We start from the raw sequence: 21899 nt of genomic DNA on the forward strand, positions 1-21899 counted from the left end.
TAATGTGACATGGAGAATATTCAACAATATTGTCCATAATCCATCTGTTTTCTCTTATGGCTGTATAACACATACCTATGTTTAGGTTAGTGTGTTCATAAACTGATAGCAACTTAAGTGCTAGTGGCAATTCAGTATATAATTATGAACCCACCTACCAATACAGGAAACATAAGAGATGCAGGTTTGATCCCTGGGTTGGGAAGATACCCTGGAGGAGGGCAAGGCAACCCACTGCAGTATTCTTGTCTGGAGAATCCCGTGGACAGAAGAGCCTGGCAGGCTACAGTCCATGGGGTGGCAAGGAGTCAGACACGACTGAAGTGACTTAGCATGCATGACACATGCAAGTCTTTCTGTATGACAGATAACCAAGATGTAGAGTTGCAGTGTTAAACAGTACATTTTAAATTTTATTTTCAAGGGTACCTCCATGTTATACATGCAGAAAAATAGTTCTCCCATATTATTTGTTCTGAAAATTATTTTTGGAAAATAATTTGCTTTAAAAATTTTTAAATTATGAAAACATGATAACACATTCACAGAAGACTTGGAAAATGCAGTTACATATAGTTTCCTGTATATTACAATTTTTTAGGTAGATAAGATTTTTAGTTAGAATTTCAATATCAAACTCTCAGAAATTAATAGAATGCATCTATAGAGAAGTAGAAGAATATAGTAAACCTGAAAAGCATCATGAATCAATTCAACATATTCCAATTTATGCAATTTTTACACAACATTGGGATACAACAAGTTCCCATAGACTATAAACTAGGAGACACTGGAACATATCCAGAGACATAAGTGACTTAATTTGCATTTCCCAAAGCACCAGTGACCTTTGTCCCTTTTTATATGTCATTGGCCATTTCACTTCTGTGACTTTCTTATTCATCTTCCATCTATTTTCATATTGGACTGTTTGAGTTTTTGTTGGAGATTTGGAGTAATTCTCTCTATACAATAATGACAAACCCTTTTTTGTTGTTGTTACGAGTGTTGCAAGATAGATTTGTGGGAAATTATTTAGAACTATGTGTGTGATTTAATAATATTATCTACCATTGTACCATATTAATTCTATCTTTTTTAAACATGGCAATTATGTTGAGAGGCAGTATGGAAAATTCAACGGTACATTTTTCCTATTGTTCCCCAAGCATCAATTTGTTTTTAAATAATTTGAATAAATTATCCCTTAGACTGATGAATGTTTGTTATATGACTTAGATGGTGGTCCTCTTGGTCAATAAGACCCATTTCCTCACCTGGACCACCTTTATTATAAACTGTTTTCCTGATGTGCAGGTTTCAAAAGTGACTTCAGATTGCTTTCATTTGATTTACCAATTTTCCATAAACTTTATGTAATTTTTGTATTCTGCCCATTATTATCTGATTATGTCAGTCAGAGGAGGTCTAGGTTTATCATTCTAGTGTCTATGCACATCATGTGAAACACTGTTATAATATATTCAATAATTTTTTAGTAAAGCTTCTGACTTAAAATAATACATTTCAATATTTACCCATTTACTTTTATATAATTTTCATCAGCTTCATCTTGGCATGACATTTTTCTAAATCTTAAACAGTTAAAAAATTCCTTGAAAACAAATTTTGAAAGGAGGTGTTGAACTGTGAAAAGCCGTTTTGTCACAGGAAGACAGGAGCCTTTTCATAACTCCTTCCTGTTGAAATAAGCCTCAAGAATTCCACCTATGGGGCATTCCTGCTTTGGGACCCAAATACAGCTATTCCCTTTTCCTCTTCTTTCCTGTTTCAGCAAACTTGCGGCAACAAAACAGAAAACATTTTGTGACGACAAATACAGCAGTTGCCACACAGGCCAGCAGGAACCCGATCACGTCCAGAGAGTGGTACTGGAACCAGGTGAGGTCGTGGGCGGCTGGTCGCAGGTCCTTGGCTCCTTTGTGGCGCATGACGAACTCAATCCAGAAGATCGCTCGGTCAAGGGGCTTTATAGGCTGATCATGTTGAATGGTTGATAACCACATAGCATTCCGTTTATACCTGAAGGAAAATCAAAGAGACTTCAATTTATAGAATGAACTAGAAAAGTTAAATATGTGAAATTTCCATGCAGAGAGAGGAAATGAGTGCCACATAGAGTGGAAGAACAACTGATTGTTTTTCTAAGATATAATTATAGAGATCTAAGCTCATCGGCCTGGAGAAGGAAATGGCAACCCACTCCGGTATTCTTGCTGGAGAATTTCATAGACAGAGGATCCTGGCAGGCTACAGTCCATGGGGTCGCAAAGACCTGGATATGACTAAGCAACTGAGCACACGTACAGGAGCTTATGGGCTAGAATTTGTTGAATGCATAGGATTTCAAGCTATGAAGAAAAGAGAAGACAAGAGAGGAGAAGCATTTGTAGCCTGAGAATGGAATAAGTCAAATTGTGAAGGTGAAAAGAAAAGAAATACATGACTTGAGCTATCCAGTAAGGAATTGTTAAGAGATCTGGCAGAGAAGCTTTGAAACACTATCATAATCCAGAGATAGGAGGTAAATACATCATGAACTACAGAGACATGGCCAGACTGCACTGGCCAGGAGTTGGTGTCGACCTTACCTTAGTGAAGCAGTGGTTAAAGTGTGGAAGTGAATTGCCTTCGTTTAAATCCTGACTCTGACACTTACCTTGCTGCCTGCTTTTTAAACTCCCTTTCTCAGTTTTTCATTGTTAAATGGAATGCATAGCAATAGTATCCTATCTGACTATTTGGAGGAATAATATATTGATCCTTAGATGTATTATTAGTATATAGTAGACTCAGTAAATGTTTCCTAATACTATTGTTGTTTTCCTCGCTAGTTATTTTAGAATACAGGGTGTGCCAAACATTTCACCTTCAGGCTTTGCAGTTTTATTTGTTTTTACTGTTGAAATGATGATGGAATAACAGACAAGGAAGGAGGAATAAAGGGATATGATGCATGAACTTTAAATAACAGTGTGGTAACAATGGAGGTAACTTCTCTCCCTTTCTGTAAAAAACTCAGGGGGAGCATTGGGTGTTTGAGAAGAGGGTATTAGTTCAGAAATACTTTTAATAGACTAGGGAAAGTTTATAATGAAGAAGTTACTTAATATGTACAATGGACTTAGTACAATGTGTACCATATCATAAATAGTCAATATATATCAAGCAGTACATTATCTTTGTTTGTTGACGCTAGCTTTACATTATTAAAAATTAAAAAATACACAAAGATACTAGAGAGAGTTACGTTTACATAAAACTGCCTACTGAAACATATTTCTTTTAAAAAGAAAGAAAATATTCTTCTTATGGCAGTCATTTAGTGTAATATTTGTGCTAAAATTAAAATAAAATAGCACTGTTTTTAAAGCACAAATGTCCATTGTGCTATTATTACCAATATAGTCTCAAAATGTTTTTTTCCAAAGTCGTCATGAAACAAAAGGGGGACAATACATACATCATATTTGTGATATTAATGGTAATAATATTACTCAAGTTAAACCATGAAAAATTTGAAAATAAAATGTTTCTGGTTTCAGAAAATTTGTTTTTTACATAGGAATATCCCAACATGTCTTTTCAAAGTCAATTACTTTTTGATTTTACAGTTTTTCAAAACAAGACAAAAACAATCTAAAGAAGAACTAAGAATGTACCTACATTTGGTCTTCCCAGGTGGCACTAGTGGTAAAGAATAAATAGTCTCAAAATAGTTGTAATTAGATAGTTAATTAGATAGTTCTAGATGTTTATATCTTTCATCTTTGATGGAAAAAAATATTAGCACAGAAAATTTGAAAAGGGCTCAATGTAATGAGAATTTGAGATGGATCATGTCATGGTGATTTACTAAAATTAGATCATTTTAGAAGAGTCTAAAACATTTTAGGAATTCATATGCTGAAGGAAACTTGTAAGTGTGCAGATGAGTGCTTAAAGAGTTCATGGTTTCCTACTTTAACTTTGTTCTCAGTGCTTCGTCTTAATCCTTGCTACCATCAAGGGATTCTTCTCATTCTACTGAGGAGCTCTTTCAAAATTTCTCCACCATCCTTAAGCCTCTGACAAATCTTTACCCTACAGCCACTGAAAACACATAATGTGACCCAAAAGGTTACTAATGACTATTTCCAGAGCATTGAGCAAATCTTACTCCTCATTGTTTTTACTGAAGACTCCTTGCTGCCTCTTGTGTCTTCCTATGAGAATGCCTCTAGAAATAGTATGTAGTAAAACATATATGTGTATGTGTATATATATATACTCACGAAGGATTGTTAATGACTTGCTTCAGTGCATTGAGAAAATCTGTTTTTGACATTGTTTCCAAGTCCAGTCTGACAGCTGCTCCCTTGGCCTTCACTCGGTTGATGTTATCAGGTTGCTCAGCAAACAAAGGAAGGCCCACCATAGGGACCCCATGGTAGATGGCCTCATAAATGCCGTTGGTTCCACCATGAGTTATAAAGGCCTTGGTTTTTGGATGACCTAGGATTGTGTGAATTTCAGTAAAATTATTAATTAAAAGTCTTAAAAATGAGAAAAGGGCATTAGAAGACACTGAAAGCAAGCAACTTTTTAAATATATATAACTCTTAATTACACCAGGAAACTGCATTTAAATTGCTTTCGGAACTCAGTGCAAGAATCCACTAAGTCTGCTGAAGAGGTAAGTGAAGACTTCATGAAAGAAGTACTTTACCTTTTGCATGTCATAAATGAATTCAAGATCAGCAGGTTATAGCTTGAAAGAATACTCTGCATAAAATAAAGTGAATGAACAAAAATACCAGAGGAGGGCATGTCAGAAATATATTCTCTTAGAGAAACAGTAAAGTCATTCAGTCCGATAGGGTGACAAGGCCACAGGAAGGGTAATAGTAGTAGTACTGGAACCAGAGGACGGAAAAGCTACATTACCACAAAATGTGTAATTGCCTCAAGGAAATGATTGCGGAATTTTTCCTACAGAAAATGAAGGGTCATTGGTAATAAAAGAGGAGCCGTTTTTTTTCAGTGGAACTTAAAATATCCCTACAGGGGGGAAAAGATAGAGAATTCAGAGACAGAACAACAATCTGTGAAGTTCTTTAAAAGTTCATGGCTAGAAATGATTACAGCTAAAATAAGACATTTTGATTCTGACTATAGAGACATCACTATGTTTAATAAAGTGACAGTTGCTATATTTTCTCCTATTTTCACCTAGAGCTGGAAATAAAAACAAAAGAGTAAAGTTTTCTTTTTGAGTGTTTCAATAATAAATGCTCGGTAAGTCTGTTTCCTGTTGAAGTATGATCACTCTGCTCAGATGTTACCCATGCTTTCAATTGTTCTACCAAGTCTCACCAAGAAGGTCATTCTGGGGGATCCACTCATACAGCCGAGTATTGGGTCCTAAGGTGTCTGGTTTCTTGCCACCATGTCTCCATAGAACCTGTTAAAGTAAAGAAAATATTTCGTAAGTTGAACTTCAAATTTATAGGAATAGAATTCTAAAGAGATTGAAGACATCTAGTTAAATGTCTTCCATATGACACTTTGTCATATTCTGTATGAAATGTGATGATGCTGGGAAAGATTGAAGGCAGGAGGAGAAGGGGACGACAGAGGATAAGATGGTTGGATGGCATCACTGACTCAATGGACTTGAGTTTGAGTAGCCTCTGGGAGTTGGTGATGGACAGGGAGGCCTGGTGTGCTGCAGTCCATGGGGTCACAAAGAATCAGACACAACTGAGTGACTGAGCTGAACTGAACTGATGACAGTTAAGGAAACAAGGACATGAACTCTTAAGTAATGATATCTACTAATACACTGCCATCAGTAGGAAGACCCACATTTTATGAACTTTTTCAACCAGGTGTGGTATACACTAATGACATCTCACATGTGATGCTATAGAGAAATGAGATCTTGAACGGCAAATTTAAATATTTAAGAAATTGTTATGTGGTCTCCATTCTATTCCAAAAAAAGTGGCAAATAATTAATAACATACATTTATTTTGCTTTATTTCATACACTAGCTCTCATTTTAAAATTTAATTGCCTCTTACTATTTCCTTTTGGATTCACAGTAAGGACTTTACTTATATATACTTACTCATATAGCTTAAGTTATTTTTATGAAAGTTTTACATCTTTTGATTTACAAAAAGGAATATATTCAATCAGCCAATTATGACAATATTTCTGCTTATTTAGTAATTTATTAATAACAAATTAATTAATGCTATTTAGGAAGATAGCTTCTTTTAGATTACAAATTATTAAACACTACTTCCAAGAAAAGTGTTTATTAGCAATTTTGGCATGAATCCAGTATATTACCACTTTTCTAGGTTAGGAAATTCTTTAAATTTAGAAAAGAAGAGCCTGTCAGTAATTTGTAACTATTAATAACAAAACAGCTGTTGGTAAAGTTCAAAAACTGTGGTGCTAAATTAGTACCAAGCAATCTTCATAAACTGGATTATAATTTTTAGTTGTTTAACTTCTATTTGCTATGTGAATATGAAGTAGGTTTCCAGCAAAAAATTAGCATGTGTGGTTAGGAGAATACTACAATATCAAATAGTAAACTAAAAAGGTAGTTCACACACATCCAAAGACCCTTGGTGTATTTTATACATTAGAAAATAAGTTACTACCATATTTTATGGAGAAGGAGGCAGCTGATCCTTTTCCATGCCAGTCTTTCTCATGCTTGGTTCCTTCTTACAGCCTCTTTTCTTTCCTCAATTCAGAATAGTAATAGAAGCAGAGTCCATTAAGGACCAGACTTTACAATAAACAGGGTTCACCTAAAGGGCAGGACCCCACTTTCACCCTTTCTCTTTGCTCTTTCTGCCCACAGGGTTCACCCAAAGGGCAGGACCCCCACTTTCACCCTTTCTCTTTGCTCTTTCTGCCTCAGACTTTGGCAGGACTGTCAACAAAGGAGGCTGATGTTTCTCTTTCTCTGAATCACTGTGGCTATATGGATACCTGGCAGAAGCTTGAGGTGCCCTGACCATACTTTCTCTGTGTAGCAACCAGAAAAGGACACTGAAGAGGGCTGTTTCAGCATTTAGGAAAAGGAAAGTGGTTGGGATTTCTTGGCAGGTAGAAATTTCAAGGCACATTTCAGATTTTTGTCAATATTGCTAACATTATTGTATTATTGGGCTTCCCTGGTGGCTCAGATGGTAAAGAGTCTGCCCGCAGTGAGGGAGACCTGGGTTTGATCTCTGGGTTGGGAAGATCCCCTCAAGAAGGAAATGGCAACCCATTCCATTATTCTTGCCTGGAAAATCCCATGGACAGAGGAGTCTGGCTACAGTCCATGGGTTTGTAAAGAGTCGGTAAGAGTCGGTATTATGCCTATGTTAAAATTTAACCTCTGAGAATACTTGTGTGTATATATATATATATATATATAGTCCTCAGGAGCCCATCAAGGTAAAGGAGTAAACTACACAACAGAATCTGATGATTTCTTTTCCCGCCTACAATACTATTATAATGCAAAAGTTCATACTACACCTCTTAAACATATCTTGTCTTGATTACAATGTTAATCCAAAGTTATTGTCAATCAAAAACACTCTGCATACCACTTTAACACCTGCCATGTATATTTTGTTTTTTAAAAATATCTCCAGTAAGTGGGAGCTATCATAGTAGTTTACCTTTCTTGCAGAAATTGTCTGTAATTAGACATTTTATAGAGTTTAACAGACTCATTAATTGCTGTTGCCATTCAGTTGCTAAGCTATGTCTGATGCTTTGCGACCCTATGGACTGTAGCCCACCAGGCTCCTCTGTCCGTGGGGTTTTCCAGGCAAGAATACTGGAGTGGCTTGCCATTTCCTTATCCAAGATATCTTCCCAACCCAAGGATCAAGCCTGAGTCTCCTGAATGAATAGGCATACTCTTATACTGAGCCACCAGGGAAGCCCAACTTGTTAAATAGTTATCCACTATTAAGTTACTGTGCGTACCTTTTGTGGAATCTGGGCAAGAGCTGATGCAATCATATTGGCTCTTTCTTCTGTCATGTTAGTGACCATTGACCCCAAAGTAAACACCACAATACCATTTTCTCCAGAGCTCTGCACAAACTCTTCCATTTCCTGTGAAAAAAAGCATTTGCTCCATCACAAAAGAGCAACAGCATAGCAAAGATTAACTTAAAGATGGCTACAAACACTATAGTTAGGAATTATTCAGTTCAGTTCAGTCGCTCAGTCGTGTCCGGCTCTTTGCGACCCTATGAACTGCAGCACGCCAGGCCTACCTGTCCATCACCAAATCCTAGAGACCACCCAAACCCAAGTCCATTGAGTTGATGATGCCATCCAACCATCTCATCCTCTGTCGTCCCCTTCTCCTCCCACTCTCAATCTTTCCCAGCATCAGGGTCTTTTCAAATGAGTTAGCTCTTTGCATCAAGTGGCCAAAGTATTGCAGTTTCAGCTTCAACATCAGTCCTTCCAGTGAACACCCAGCACTGATCTCCTTTAGGATGGACTGGTTGGATCTCCTTGCAATCCAAGGGACTCTCAAACGTCTTCTCCAACACCACAGTTCAAAAGCATCAATTCTTAGGTGCTCAGCTTTCTGTATAGTCCCAACTCTCACATCCATACATGACCACTGGAAAAACCATAGCCTTGACTAGACAGACCTTTGTTGACAAAGTAATGTCTCTGCTTTCTAATATGCTCTCTAGGTTGGTCATAACTTTCCTTCCAAGGAGTAAGCATCTTTTCATTTCATGGCTGCAATCACCATCTGCAGTGATTTTGGAGCCCCCGAAAAATAAAGTGAGCCACTGTTTCCACTGTTTCCCCATCTGTTTGCCATGAGGTGATGGGACCAGATGCCATGATCTTAGTTTTCTGAATGTTGAGCTTTAAGCCAACTTTTTCACTCTCCTCTTTCACTTTCATCAAGAGGCCCTTTAGTTCTTCTTGACTTTCTGCCATAAGGGTGGTGTCATCTGCATATCTGAGGTTACTGATATTTTTCCTGGCAATCTTGATTCCAGCTTGTGCTTCATCCAGCCCAGCGTTTCTCATGATGTACTCTGCATATAAGTTGAATAAGTAGGGTGACAATATACAGACTTGACATACTCCTTTTCCTATTTGGAACCAGTCTGTTCCATGTCCAGTTCTAAGTGTTGCTTTCTGACCTGCATACAGGTTTCTCAAGAGACAGGTCAGGTGTTCTGGTATTCCCATCTCTTTCAGAATTTTCCACAGCTTATTGTGATCCATACAGTCAAAGGCTTTGGCATAGTCAATAAAGCAGAGATAGATCTTTCTCTGGAACTCTCTTGCTTTTTTGATGATCCAGCAGATGTTGGCAATTTGATCTCTGGTTCCTCTGCCTTTTCTAAAACCAACTTGAACATCTGGAAGTTCACGGTTCACTTATTGCTGAAGCCTGTCTTGAAGAATTTTGAGCATTACTTTACTAGCATGTGAATGAGTGCAATTGTGTGGTAGTTCGTCCATTCTTTGGCATTGCCTTTCTTTGGGATTGGAATGAAAACTGACCTTTTCCAGTCCTGTGGCCACTACTGTGTGTTTTTCACATTTACTGACGTGTTGAGTGCAGCACTTTCACAGCATCATCTTTCAGGATTTGAAATAGCTCAACTGGAATTCCATCACCTCCACTACTTTTGTTCAAAGTGATACTTCCTAAGGCCCATTTGACTTCACATTCCAGGATGTCTGGCTCTAGGTGAGTGATCACACCATTGTGATTATTTGGGTCATGAAGATCTTTTTTGTACAGGTCTTCTGTGTATTCTTGCCACCTCTTCTTAGTATCTTCTGCTTCTGTTAGGTCCATACCATTTCTGTCCTTTGCTGAATTTGTTTACACTTTTTTAATGTCACAGTAGGATGTACTATGTGTAACTGCTTTGAACGTGTAGTTCACATCAAACTAAATAAAGCTTCTGGTGAAGCTGTATTTGCCTGGAATTGTTTTAGAGTTATTCTGTTGAATAACCCCAGATCCTCATCAATTAAAAATAATTTTGTCACTAATATACTAGAATAAATCCACATTGCTCAATGTACTCTTCTAAATAAATTGTATGCTTTGAATTTTATCAGAATTATTTTGTCTTGTAGTCCTTCATACTTTCCAATATAAAATTTTTATCTTCTATATTAGAATAATTCCACATTGCTAATCATACTCTACTACAAAAAAAAAAAAATGCAGAGAGGAAAGTTTCCTGAATAGCTAGTGAAAAGATGTACTTATCTTTTAAACTTCTTTCCTTTTTTTCTGTTTTAATTTCATTATTTTTTTCTTCTGGAGAATAATGACTTAACCCTTCCATCATAAAATGTATATTTTTTGACCCTACTTATGATCAAAAAATTTTTTTAAACTATTTTTAACAGAAAAAAAGAAAATGGAATCTTTTTTCAAACTTTAACCTTGCAAATTACATTGTGTAGAGAATTTGTTAAAAATGTAATTTGACCCTGATGATATCAGTCTTAACATGAAGGTCACTAAACTTTCCTATGACTCATATGGTGTGTACATGCTCAGTCACCTCAGTCATGTCCTACTGTTCACAACCCTATGGATTGTAGCCTACTAGTCTCTCCTGTCCATGGGATTCTCCAGGAAAGAATATTGGAGTGGGTTTCCATGCCTTCCTCCAAGGAATCTTCCTGACCCAGGGATTGAACCCACATCTCCTTTGGCTCCTGCATTGCAGGCGGATTCTTTACCACTGAGCCATCAGGAATGACTAACTCACACGTTCCATTCAGGTCATAGGTATATTTCCAGTGACCAGCAGTATTTAAAGTTACCTGTCTTCAGTATTTTGTCTCATTGTCTTACTACTCAAAGCTGATTTTTCTCTGCTATGGAAGATGCATCCCTATCATATGGTAATACATCCTTTCTTTGAAAATTAATCACTGATGTGGACTGATTATTCTCCTTCTCTGACATCTTTATGAAAATAACACAAGCTTATGGCAAAAGCATGCAAAATACAAAAAGTTATAAAAATGAAATAAGGTATACTACTGAGTAGGGTTATCCTTAGTTTAAAATTCATACACATTTTTTTAAAGAATAAAATATATTTGACATAAAGCATTAGTAATTTAAGGCATATAATGTATTGATTTGATACATTTATATATTGTAGTAAGTTTGCCATTTTAATGATAGTTTGCATCTCCATAATGTCACATAATTATACTTTCTCTTTTTGTGGTTGTAATAACTAAGACAAGTTTGGAAAACTCAGCAGTGGCCATAGGACTGGAAAAGGTCAGTTTTCATTCCAGTCCCTAAAGAAGGCAATGCCAAAGAATGGACAAACTACCACACAATTGCACTCATTCACATGCTAGTAAAGTAATGCTCAAAATTCTTCAAGACAGGCTTCAGCAATACGTGAACCGTGAACTTCCAGATGTTCAAGTTGGTTTTAGAAAAGGCAGAGGAACCAGAGATCAAATTGCCAACATCTGCTGGATCATCAAAAAAGCAAGAAAGTTCCAGAGAAAGATCTATCTCTGCTTTATTGACTATGCCAAAGCCTTTGACTGTATGGATCACAATAAGCTGTGGAAAATTCTGAAAGAGATGGGAATACCAGAACACCTGACCTGTCTCTTGAGAAACCTGTATGCAGGTCAGAAAGCAACACTTAGAACTGGACATGGAACAGACTGGTTCCAAATAGGAAAAGGAGTATGTCAAGTCTGTATATTGTCACCCTACTTATTCAACTTATATGCAGAGTACATCATGAGAAACGCTGGGCTGGATGAAGCACAAGCTGGAATCAAGATTGCCAGGAAAAATATCAGTAACCTCAGATATGCAGATGACACCACCCTTATGGCAGAAAGTCAAGAAGAACTAAAGGGCCTCTTGATGAAAGTGAAAGAGGAGAGTGAAAAAGTTGGCTTAAAGCTCAACATTCAGAAAACTAAGATCATGGCATCCAGTCTCATCACCTCATGGCAAACAGATGGGGAAACAGGGGAAACAGTGGAAACAGTGGCTCACTTTATTTTTCGGGGGCTCCAAAATCACTGCAGATGGTGATTGCAGCCATGAAATGAAAAGATGCTTACTCCTTGGAAGGAAAGTTATGACCAACCTAGAGAGCATATTAGAAAGCAGAGACATTACTTTGTCAACAAAGGTCTGTCTAGTCAAGGCTATGGTTTTTCCAGTGGTCATGTATGGATGTGAGAGTTGAACTATACAGAAAGCTGAGCACCTAAGAATTGATGCTTTTGAACTGTGGTGTTGGAGAAGACGTTTGAGAGTCCCTTGGACTGCAAGGAGATCCAACCAGGCCATCCTGAAGATCAGTCCTGGGTGTTCACTGGAAGGACTGATGTTGAAGCTGAAACTCCAATACTTTGGCGACCTGATGCGAAGAACTGACTCATTGGAAAAGACCCTGATGCTGGGAAAGATTGAGGGCAGGAGGAGAAGGGGACAGCAGAGGATGAGATGGTTGGATGGCATCAATGACTCAATGGACATGGGTTTGGGTGGTCTCCAGGAGTTGGTGATGGACAGGGAGGCCTGGCGTGCTGTGGTTCATGGGGTTGCAGAGAGTTGGGCACGACTGAGTGACTGAACTGAACTGGTCTCAGTATGCTTGATGATTATAATATTGTTGTCTAAATTCACTGTTCTGTACCTTATATCTCTAGCTCTTATTTACTCTGAGATGCAAGTTTTATACCTTAAAAAACATCTCTTTATTCCTCCCAGCCCTTAGCCCCTGGTAACCACTACCATATTACTCTCTTTTATTAAAAGTCAGACCTTTTTAGTTTCCACAAACAAGGGATGGGTGTGCGTGCTTAGTCACTCAGTCATGTCCCAGTCTTTGCGAACCCACGGTCTGTAGCCTGCTAGGCTCCTCTGCCCATGGGAATTCTCCAGGCAAGAATACTGGAGTGGGTTTCCATGCCTTCATACAAGGCATATCATCAGTGTTTGTCTTTGTCTTTTCAAAAAGATAAACAAAAGTGACAAACTTTAGCTAGACTAACAAAGGAAAGAAGACTCATAAATAATATTAGAAATGAAAGAGAAGACATTAAGCTGATATCACAAAAATACATAGGGTCATAAGATACTGTTGTGTAGAATTATATACCAACAAATTACATACCACAGAGAATAGATAAAGTTCTAGAAATACATAATATGTCAAGACAGAATCAGGAAGAATTAGAAAATCTGAATAGTTATAATGAGTAAAGATATTGAACCAGTAATCAAAAATCTCCCAACACGAAAACACCAGGACTAGATGTCTTCACTGACAAATTCTATAAAATATTAATATTTGCTGTTGTTGTTGTTGAGTCACTAAGTTGTGTCTGACTCTTTGCGACTCCATGGCCAATAGCATGCCAGGCTACATTGGGTTCTCCAGTCAAGAATACTGAAATGGATTGCCGTTTTGTTCTCCAGGGGATCGTCCTAGATCAGGGATTGAAACTTTATCCCCTGCATTGGCAGGCAAATTCTTTATCACTGAGCCACCAGGGAAACCAAATTATCCATTCTTTTTTTCCTTCCTATTTGTGTGTGTGTTATCAATTTTCAGTGATCTGAGTTTAACTTAGAATCAAATTTATTTCCTGGCCCATAAGTCCTGGTCCATAGAAGTATGTGAATTTCAGAATTTGGAGGAAAGAATTCTGAAAATTTTGGAGGAATTTGATGCTGGTGACAATTAAAATCTAAAGTATTCCTTCAAGGTCAGGGAACTGCATCCACCAGGACACACATGGAAATGGTCATCACTGCATTGTTGTCCAAGCTCTATAACTCAGAGACCCCATGGCCACACTGACTTCTGAGTCCATTCTCAGCTCTTCCTTGGAGGCCACAAGCAAAGTTATATCAACAAGGGGAAAGACTGTATGACCAAAAACGCCCCCTACCCAAAGGGTTCTCTCCTAAGATAGTTTTCCCAGGGTTTAGAAATGGCTTCTAAATTGCAGGGTTCTTTCTTGTTTTGGATTCCAGGAACCCTAGGTATCCACTGGTTGGAACTCAGGGATTCTTAAACTCCCCTGTGGAAGGGACATTTAACATGCATATGTGTGATTCTTTTTTCTTCTACTGAAGTATAAACATTATCAGAATCAAAATAATATTAAAGGAAGATTTTCATCTTTGTATATCAAAGACCTGTAAGTACCATTAGTTCAAATATAGTTGGTGAAAATTGTATGAAACTTATCATGAAGTCTTTCATTAGAATAGACAGTAAGTTAATATTATTTTTGCTTTTTCAACCTGAATCTCTTTAGTTCTCCCACCTGATTCACTTGTCAAGTCTTTTAGGAGTTGCACAGTTACATTTCAGAGGCTGCTTAAACAGAATGGAACTCATGTTGTAAATAATAATATGATTCTCAGAAGAGAATATGAATTTCTCCTCCAAATATGTCTGCATAAATTTGTAATATAGTTTAAAAAGCCAAAGAGAGGAAAGTAGTAATTCCAAAGACTATGAAGCTCCATAGAGACTAAACTGGGATCTCTGTCAGTCCCTCATTCAGACACATCCCCATGTAGCATGAAGCTCATGCTCAACACTTACTCCAAGGGCTGAGAATCATTGCTTCAAAAACTTTTCCTAAAAAATTAAACAGGAGAGAAGGAACATTTCTAAACTCATTCTACAATGCCAGTGTTATGTCTTGATATCAAATAGACAAGGAAATTATAAGTAAAGAAAACTATATGCCAATATCCAGGATAAATATATATGCAAAAATTCTCATCCAAATATCAGGAAACCAAATTCAACAACACACTAAAAGACAAGTGGAATTTATCCATAGGATGCAAGGATGGTTCGACATCCAAATAAATAAATGTAATACATTGCATTAATAAAAGAAAAGATAAACTAGCTTGATTATTTCAACAGATGGAGAATAACATTTGACAAGATAACATCCTTACCTGATAAAACCTCCTATGTATTGGGTGTAGAAGGAACATACCTCAACATAATAAAGACCATATTTGGTAAACTCAAAGCTAACATGATCAACAATGAAAATATGAAAACTTTTTCTCTAAGATCAGGAACAAGACATGATTGTCTCTCACACTCATTCAACATAGTATTAGAAGTCCTAGCTAGAGCAACGAGGCAAGACAAAAAAATAAAAGGTATCAAATCAGAAAGGAAGAAGTAAAATTGTCATTCTTTTTTTTTTTTTTTGTGGATGACATAATTTTTTGTACAGATAATCCCAGAGGTTCAACCAAAAACCTGAACTAATCAACAGATTCAGTAAAGGTATAGTATAAAAAGTCAACATACAGAAATTAGTTGCATTTTTCTATACTAATAATGAAACATCTAAAAAAATTATGCTATTTACTATACGATCAAAGATAATAAAATAACTAAAAATAAACTTAACCAATGAAATGAAAACTCTGCATAGTTATAAGACTTTGTTGAAAGAAATAGTGGAAAAAAAAAACAAATAAATGGAAAAACATCATGTATTCATGGATCATAAGAGATAATATTGTTGAAATATCCACACTACTCAATGCCAGTTAGGGCATCACACCTACCAATTTCAAATTATACTACAAAGCTATAATATTTAAGACAGTATGGTATTGGCCTAAAGATAGATAAATAGAACAGTGGAAGGGTCCAAATTAAAACTGTATTTATAGTCAATATTTGACAAGGAAGGCAAGAACATCTAATTAGGAAATGTTAGTCTATTCTTTGTCTTCTGAGAAAACTAAGCACATGTAAAAAAGTGAAAGGAGATCCCTATTATACACATTTCACAAAAATGAATCAAAGACTTAACATAAGACTAGACAGCATAGTGGTCTTTAAAAAAAAAGTGGAGAGAAGCTTCCTTAATATTGGTTTTGATAATGATTTTTCTGAATATGACACCAAAATCATGACAGAAGAAATAATCAACGATAGGACTATATCAAACTTGAAAGCTTCTTCACAGAAAAAGAGACAATCAACAAAATGAAAATACAAGCTACAGAATGGGGGAAAAGTTTTGCAAATCACATACTGAATGAGAAACTGATATCAAAACTATTGATGCATTTTGCCAAAAGTCAATTCTTTAAAAGGTAGTGAAAATTTCTGAGAACTTAATAGAAAAGTTATTGTTTGAAGGAATAGTTTTTCTATATAATGAAATCTCCACAATAATTGACTTGGATTCAAATCTTGTTTTACAACTTAATAACAACAGCTACATTTATTGATTATTATCATTATCCTACTGTTCATCTTTTCTTGTCATTCTCTCTTTCCTTCTAGCCTCCCTTCCTACTAACACTATCATGTTCCTGAAATGAGAATGGTGAAATCTTTCAAAATACATGGTTAGGTAGTGAAGAACTGTCACTAATCTTATTTCAGCCTTTGGACACTATGAAAACTACCATAGGTAACTCAAACAATTTGCAATCTAGAGAGTTTTCCCTTTGAAAAAGATATCAGTTTAATTTTTCCACCAATAATTAGTAGCCAAAAGGATCTCTTAAGAGCTCACAAAATAGTTTTCTGAAGATTACTTGCTTCCTATTTAAGTTTTAACTAAATTTAAAACTAATCATTTTAATTTATAACAGATTATTATCTTGCTTTCCTTCATTAGAAATAGAGGCCTATGAACTGAAGAAATTTTATAATTGGGCAGTTTTCAGATTCAAGTGGTACAAATTATTTGGTCTTTATTATAATCTGCAGAATTTATGATTCCTATATAGGCAGTGTGTATTTTCTCTGTGTTCATTCTGTCAGGCAGCTATGATGTTGAGACCTGTGCTCCTTAAGAGAGCTTTGCTGAGGTTTTTGTGTAGGATCAGTGTAAGCAGAAAACATCTGGCCTAATAGATGAAGTTATTCCTTTTATGCTGTAAGCTATAAAACCCTGGGATTTCAAATGAGGACTGGCTTAAAAGCTGATGTGAAGGCAAGGAAATGTATTTGGCTGCAAAATTGTTAGGGCATACATTTATGTTGTCAAAGAATAATTTTCATTTTGTCTAGAGCACAGATGAACAGAGTCAGTCCTCAGAAAATAATTCTAGCTTTTCATCTTGCTCATTTAATTGCTGAAACCTTAAGAAATTCTTAACATTGAAATTTTAAATTGTTATTAAATTATATTTTTTTTAAATTTTATTAAATTACTTTTATTAACTTTATTTTTCTTCTAATCAACTTTAAAAATTTACTTTTAAATCACTTCATGGGATATCTGCTTTCTAGGATTTTGCTGGAGAGTATAATCTTGATGTGTTGGGAAACCAATCTTGATTCAATTAGGAATTAAATCCAGGTGGCTGGCACACATTGGGTTATTGATAGTATGTAATAGCAGCAAGGCAATGGCACCCCACTCCAGTACTCTTGCCTGGAGAATCCCATGGATGGAGGAGCCTGGTAGGCTGCAGTCCATTGGGTCGCGAAGAGTCGGACACGACTGAGTGACTTCACTTTCACTTTTCACTTTTATGTATTGGAGAAGGAAATGGCAACCCACTCCAGTGTTCTTGCCTGGAGAATCCCAGGGATGGGGTTGCACAGAGTCGGACACTACTGAAGTGACTTAGCAGTAGCAGCAATAGCAGCAAAACAAAAATAGTTAATATTTCTCCTAGACCACTGAGTGTATGTCAGGGACATTTTGGATGTTTCATATGTACAGTTTTTTTCCCCACAAGAACAATATGAGCTTGGCACTATTATCATGACTTAGTGTGGTCATATCTTTTCCATCCTTGTTTCCTGTATTTCACAGCAACTTGCTAAATTGTGTCCCTTTCTACTCTTCCCCCTTTACAATCCAACCCAGTGACTATATCCTATGCAGGTTTTTTTTTTAATGTGATCAAATCTCTCCCTTGACCCTTTTAAAGTTCTACCAAACACCTTTACTAGATGCTTCAAACCCCTCATAATCATCTGTCTCCAGCTTACCTCTTCACATCATCTTCCTCTTTACTCAGCCTCTTCCTCTTTTGACTAAACTTGGACTTCTTGGCCACTATTATTACTAAACCTGCTTTCCTTTTGTATCCACTTCTGCCCTATATCTTCAATTATTCCTGAATATCCTTTGGATCTCACCTTAATTATTAATGACTCAGAGATATTTCTGTGATTGCTGCTAGATGTTTCCTTATAATCGTGGTCTTTCCATATTGTAAAAATTAACACACAAGCTTTATTACTTGTTTGTATTCTGTCTTTCCAGGTAGAGTGTCAAGTGGCAGAAACTGGGTCTCTACCATTTGTCTGCATATTATCACTTACTTCTGGAATATGCTAGTCACTTTATAATTATTTTTTAGTGAGTGTCTGATGCTTTATTATGCATTAAATGAAGAATTCATAATTTAACTGACATATTCTCAAAATCTCCCAGGTATTCCTCTCTTATTCTGTAATGTTAATGAAATTCAGATACTTGGGTTGGTGTGGAATATGAGTTTTTAATTGGAAGTCACTTTAGTTTCCTACATCACTCTCACTATAATTAAATGTTATAAATAAAGAATGTAAAATTATTCCTACTGAAAATGCAAAGTTAAAGAAGCACAACAGAGAAGAGTAGGTGACCTTAGGCAGAGGTTTGGCAGGTTTGCAGTGGAGGCCTCCAACAAATTCAACATTTGGTAGTAGTGGGCAAGGATATTCAAAATCCCAGTAGGATCGAAAGAGCCAAAATTCAGCTTTCTCCATTGTCTCTAATAATGTAGTCGGTCTTCCTGGAAGGAAGATTAAAAAAAAAAAAAAAAACAAGACTCAGATCAAATGAGAATACTGCCATATGTATACATTAGGTAAGTTTTGGAAAAAAGATTGGAATGATGTAGCCAAAGATGTTTGAATGTTTCTGTTCTTTGATAAAGCCAATATATATGTATGTGTATAATATATATTAAACATAAAATATCTGAAAACTGAACTACATAAATAAAAAAAATTAAATGCTACCTAGAAGCTTGTGTTACAAATATGTGTGTAACTCTTCAATCTACACGTCTTCATTTATTAAGACATTTTATGAGTTTTCTAGAGACTTTTTTCAAGTTAAAAAAGAAGTTTAGTAAGATGGATATACAATTGCTTAGAGAAGTCCTAAGTGTTTCAATTTATGGTTTATGACTCCCCAAGTGTCCTGTACTAGTAATGGACCACAGGATTATATCTTACCCTATCATTTAATATTTCTACACTATTTATGAGATTGATGGAACATTTTATATTTTCTTTTCATCATTTTACTTATAATAGACAAATTTCTGTGACTTTATACAAGCTTTTATTCTAAAGAAAGTTAGGACTTCATGCCACCAACTAAAAACCTGACTTACCTAGTACTTCACTGTAAAACTGGTCCCACTTCTTCTCATTAAACATCTGGAAGCAAAAGTCAAAATAAAGTACATATATCATATTTTTGACCCTCTCCATGAATGTCATGTGATCACTTAATTCAGACAATATAACAGGTACGTAGGATGGTGAGTATGGAAGTTTCCCACTCTTCCTTTCAATTGAATAACCAGGAGTGAAGCGGAGACTGTACACTAAAGGTACTTTAAGTATCTCAGCCAACAGCTCTCCACAGGGTCCAACGGTATCTGCAAGGACAACATCAAACCTCGATTCATGCAGTTTTGTCATCAGTTTCTTGTTTGAAACAACTTCTTTACAGATCTTTAGAGTAAGATCAGAATAATCTTCAAATAAGCTTTGCAGTGACAAAAAAAATGTCCAAAATGAATTTGCCAGATCTGTCCATTTCCTGACAAAATGCTTCAAAGCATTCTCAAAATCATCTTTAGTTAAAGATATGGGGAAATTCTCAAATTTGATGGCAGATGGTGTGTTGGAATCAATAAGAATGGAAGCTGAAGATGTCAATACAGTCACCTCATGACCCCTCGTGACAAGTTCATCCAGAATGATCTTCATATTCATCCAATGACTATATTCCACTGGCCACACCAGCACCTTTCCACAACTCCCAGAACTAAAGAAACAAGTCATCTGTAGCAGCAGCAGAAGCGAGAGCCATTTCATAGACATCGTGTTCATATGCAGTACTTCTTTAAAGTAACTATCCTTTTGCCATTGTTCAAGCTTATAGCCAAAGAGAAATCAATCTGGAAGTTAAATTATAACTCCAACATTTCAAGTAAATACATGATATAAACAGTCAGCAGGTGTGGAAAGCAGTGAAAGGGCAAAGTGTAGAACGCTTCCAGATAACACAGTGTGTTTCATACACTGCTTTGTCAGTGCTATCACTCATCTAAAAGTCAAGGACCTTGTACAACAAATTCACTATGTTATGTAAGAGATAAGACTAATGTAAAAACAGTAGGAATGAGAGGCACTTTTGTCTGCAGTCTCCTTGATACAGAATTTGAAATAAGGTGACATCTTCAAGATGAAGGGCTAGGAGGTCCCAACACTTGTATCCCTCACAAAAACAACAAAAATAATAAATGAACAAGTACAAGCCAATGTAAATTATTTTGGGAAAGTTCTATTATAATGAAGGAGGAGTAGAAACCCTGAAGAGGGCAAAGCAAAAACTGAAGATGTCCATGTAAGAAACCATGGGAAAGATTTTACATACATATATCCTTCAGTTCAGACCAGCTTGGCAGCATTAAGGATCCCTCCAACAGGATCTTCCCCATGGAGAGAAAGAGAGCAGGAGAATTCCAAAGAGCATCACTGCTGTAAGCCTCTGCAGCCTTTGTTACTGAGGACTTCCACAGTCTTCACAAGCACTGATTCCATTTGATGGAACTGCCAAGAGTCCCTGCTGCTGTGTCTTTCCTGAGGCTGGAAATGTCACTGTGGTGGGACCTGAGCTTGGGGCCCCATCACTCCTGGACCTTGCTTTCCTTGGTTGAGACGTTACAGTGCTTTGCCATCTATGAGACTGGAGCTGCTGTTCTGTGTCCTGGCCCCAGGTTCTAAGTCAATGCTTTTCTTGCCATTAACTAGGGCCATTCTGCTGTTTCCTTGGACATCACTCTGTATTCCTGGAGGCTCCTGGGTAATGCTCCTGGTAAAGAACCCACCTGTCCATGCAGATTAGACATAAGAGACTCGGGTTCGATCCCTGAGTCTGGAAGATGCCCTGGAGAAGTCCACGGCAACCCACTCCAGTATTCTTGCCTGGAGAACCCCATGGACAGAAGAGCCTGGTGGGCTGCAGTCCACGAGGTAGCACATAGTTGGACCTGACAGAAGCAACTTAGCATAGCACTTTGTATTCTTAATTGTGAGTTTGGCCATGCCTAGGCTGAGCTGCTGCTGTTCTGTCAGGGAATGTCTGACGGGAGGATTCCTACGTGCTGTCTCTCATGAGTCCTTTGTCCCTCTTCAAGCGGAACAGCACGCTGTCCCAGGGACTGAGGTCATTGTGTGAGGCAAGCATGAGTCTCCTTTAGTAAACATTCTCCTTAGGACAAAACAGCTTAATCTCCTTCCCCTTTCTTGAGATATAGATTGTCTCCTGACCTTGTGACTAACATTACCCCTTGTTCCCTTGGTAACGGTTGCTGTACATTTGGTTTTCTGATCTCTATCATTCCCGAAAGAAGTTTCTTGTACTGCAGCCTATATATACTCATAGAAAAATCATTAAAGCACCTTTGCTCCATCAGAGCTTAGGTCCCCGGGTCTTTTTTGTCTCTCTCTCTCTCTTTCTCTCTCTCTTTTTCTGGCTGACTCTCTGGAGCGTGGAGACCCGTCGTGCTCACTTTTCTGCCCGGGCTTCTAAAACCCCTTCG

The 21899-nt window shown here is 36.9% G+C and overlaps 1 protein-coding gene across 2 annotated transcripts; it reads right to left on the reverse strand.

Annotated features, from left to right (window-relative positions):
• Positions 1-400: 400 nt before the first annotated feature.
• LOC122428432 (UDP-glucuronosyltransferase 2B4-like) lies at positions 401-20317 on the reverse strand. Of its 2 annotated transcripts, XM_043448455.1 has the most exons (6): positions 19458-20317; positions 18700-18848; positions 8015-8146; positions 5377-5464; positions 4296-4515; positions 401-2043 (listed from the first exon to the last, which is right to left on the reverse strand). In XM_043448455.1, exons 1-6 carry the CDS (start codon positions 20182-20184, stop codon positions 1764-1766), a joined length of 1596 nt encoding a protein of 531 aa, XP_043304390.1. In that variant the 5' UTR covers positions 20185-20317; the 3' UTR covers positions 401-1763. The 2 variants fall into 2 exon arrangements, with proteins under 2 accessions (XP_043304390.1, XP_043304391.1); XM_043448456.1 differs by lacking the exon at positions 4296-4515 and having other exon boundaries at positions 1849-2043.
• Between the last annotated feature and the right edge of the window lie 1582 nt (positions 20318-21899).

The sequence above is a fragment of the Cervus canadensis genome, chromosome 26, assembly GCF_019320065.1.
Source record: "Cervus canadensis isolate Bull #8, Minnesota chromosome 26, ASM1932006v1, whole genome shotgun sequence".
Taxonomy (NCBI): domain Eukaryota; kingdom Metazoa; phylum Chordata; class Mammalia; order Artiodactyla; family Cervidae; genus Cervus; species Cervus canadensis.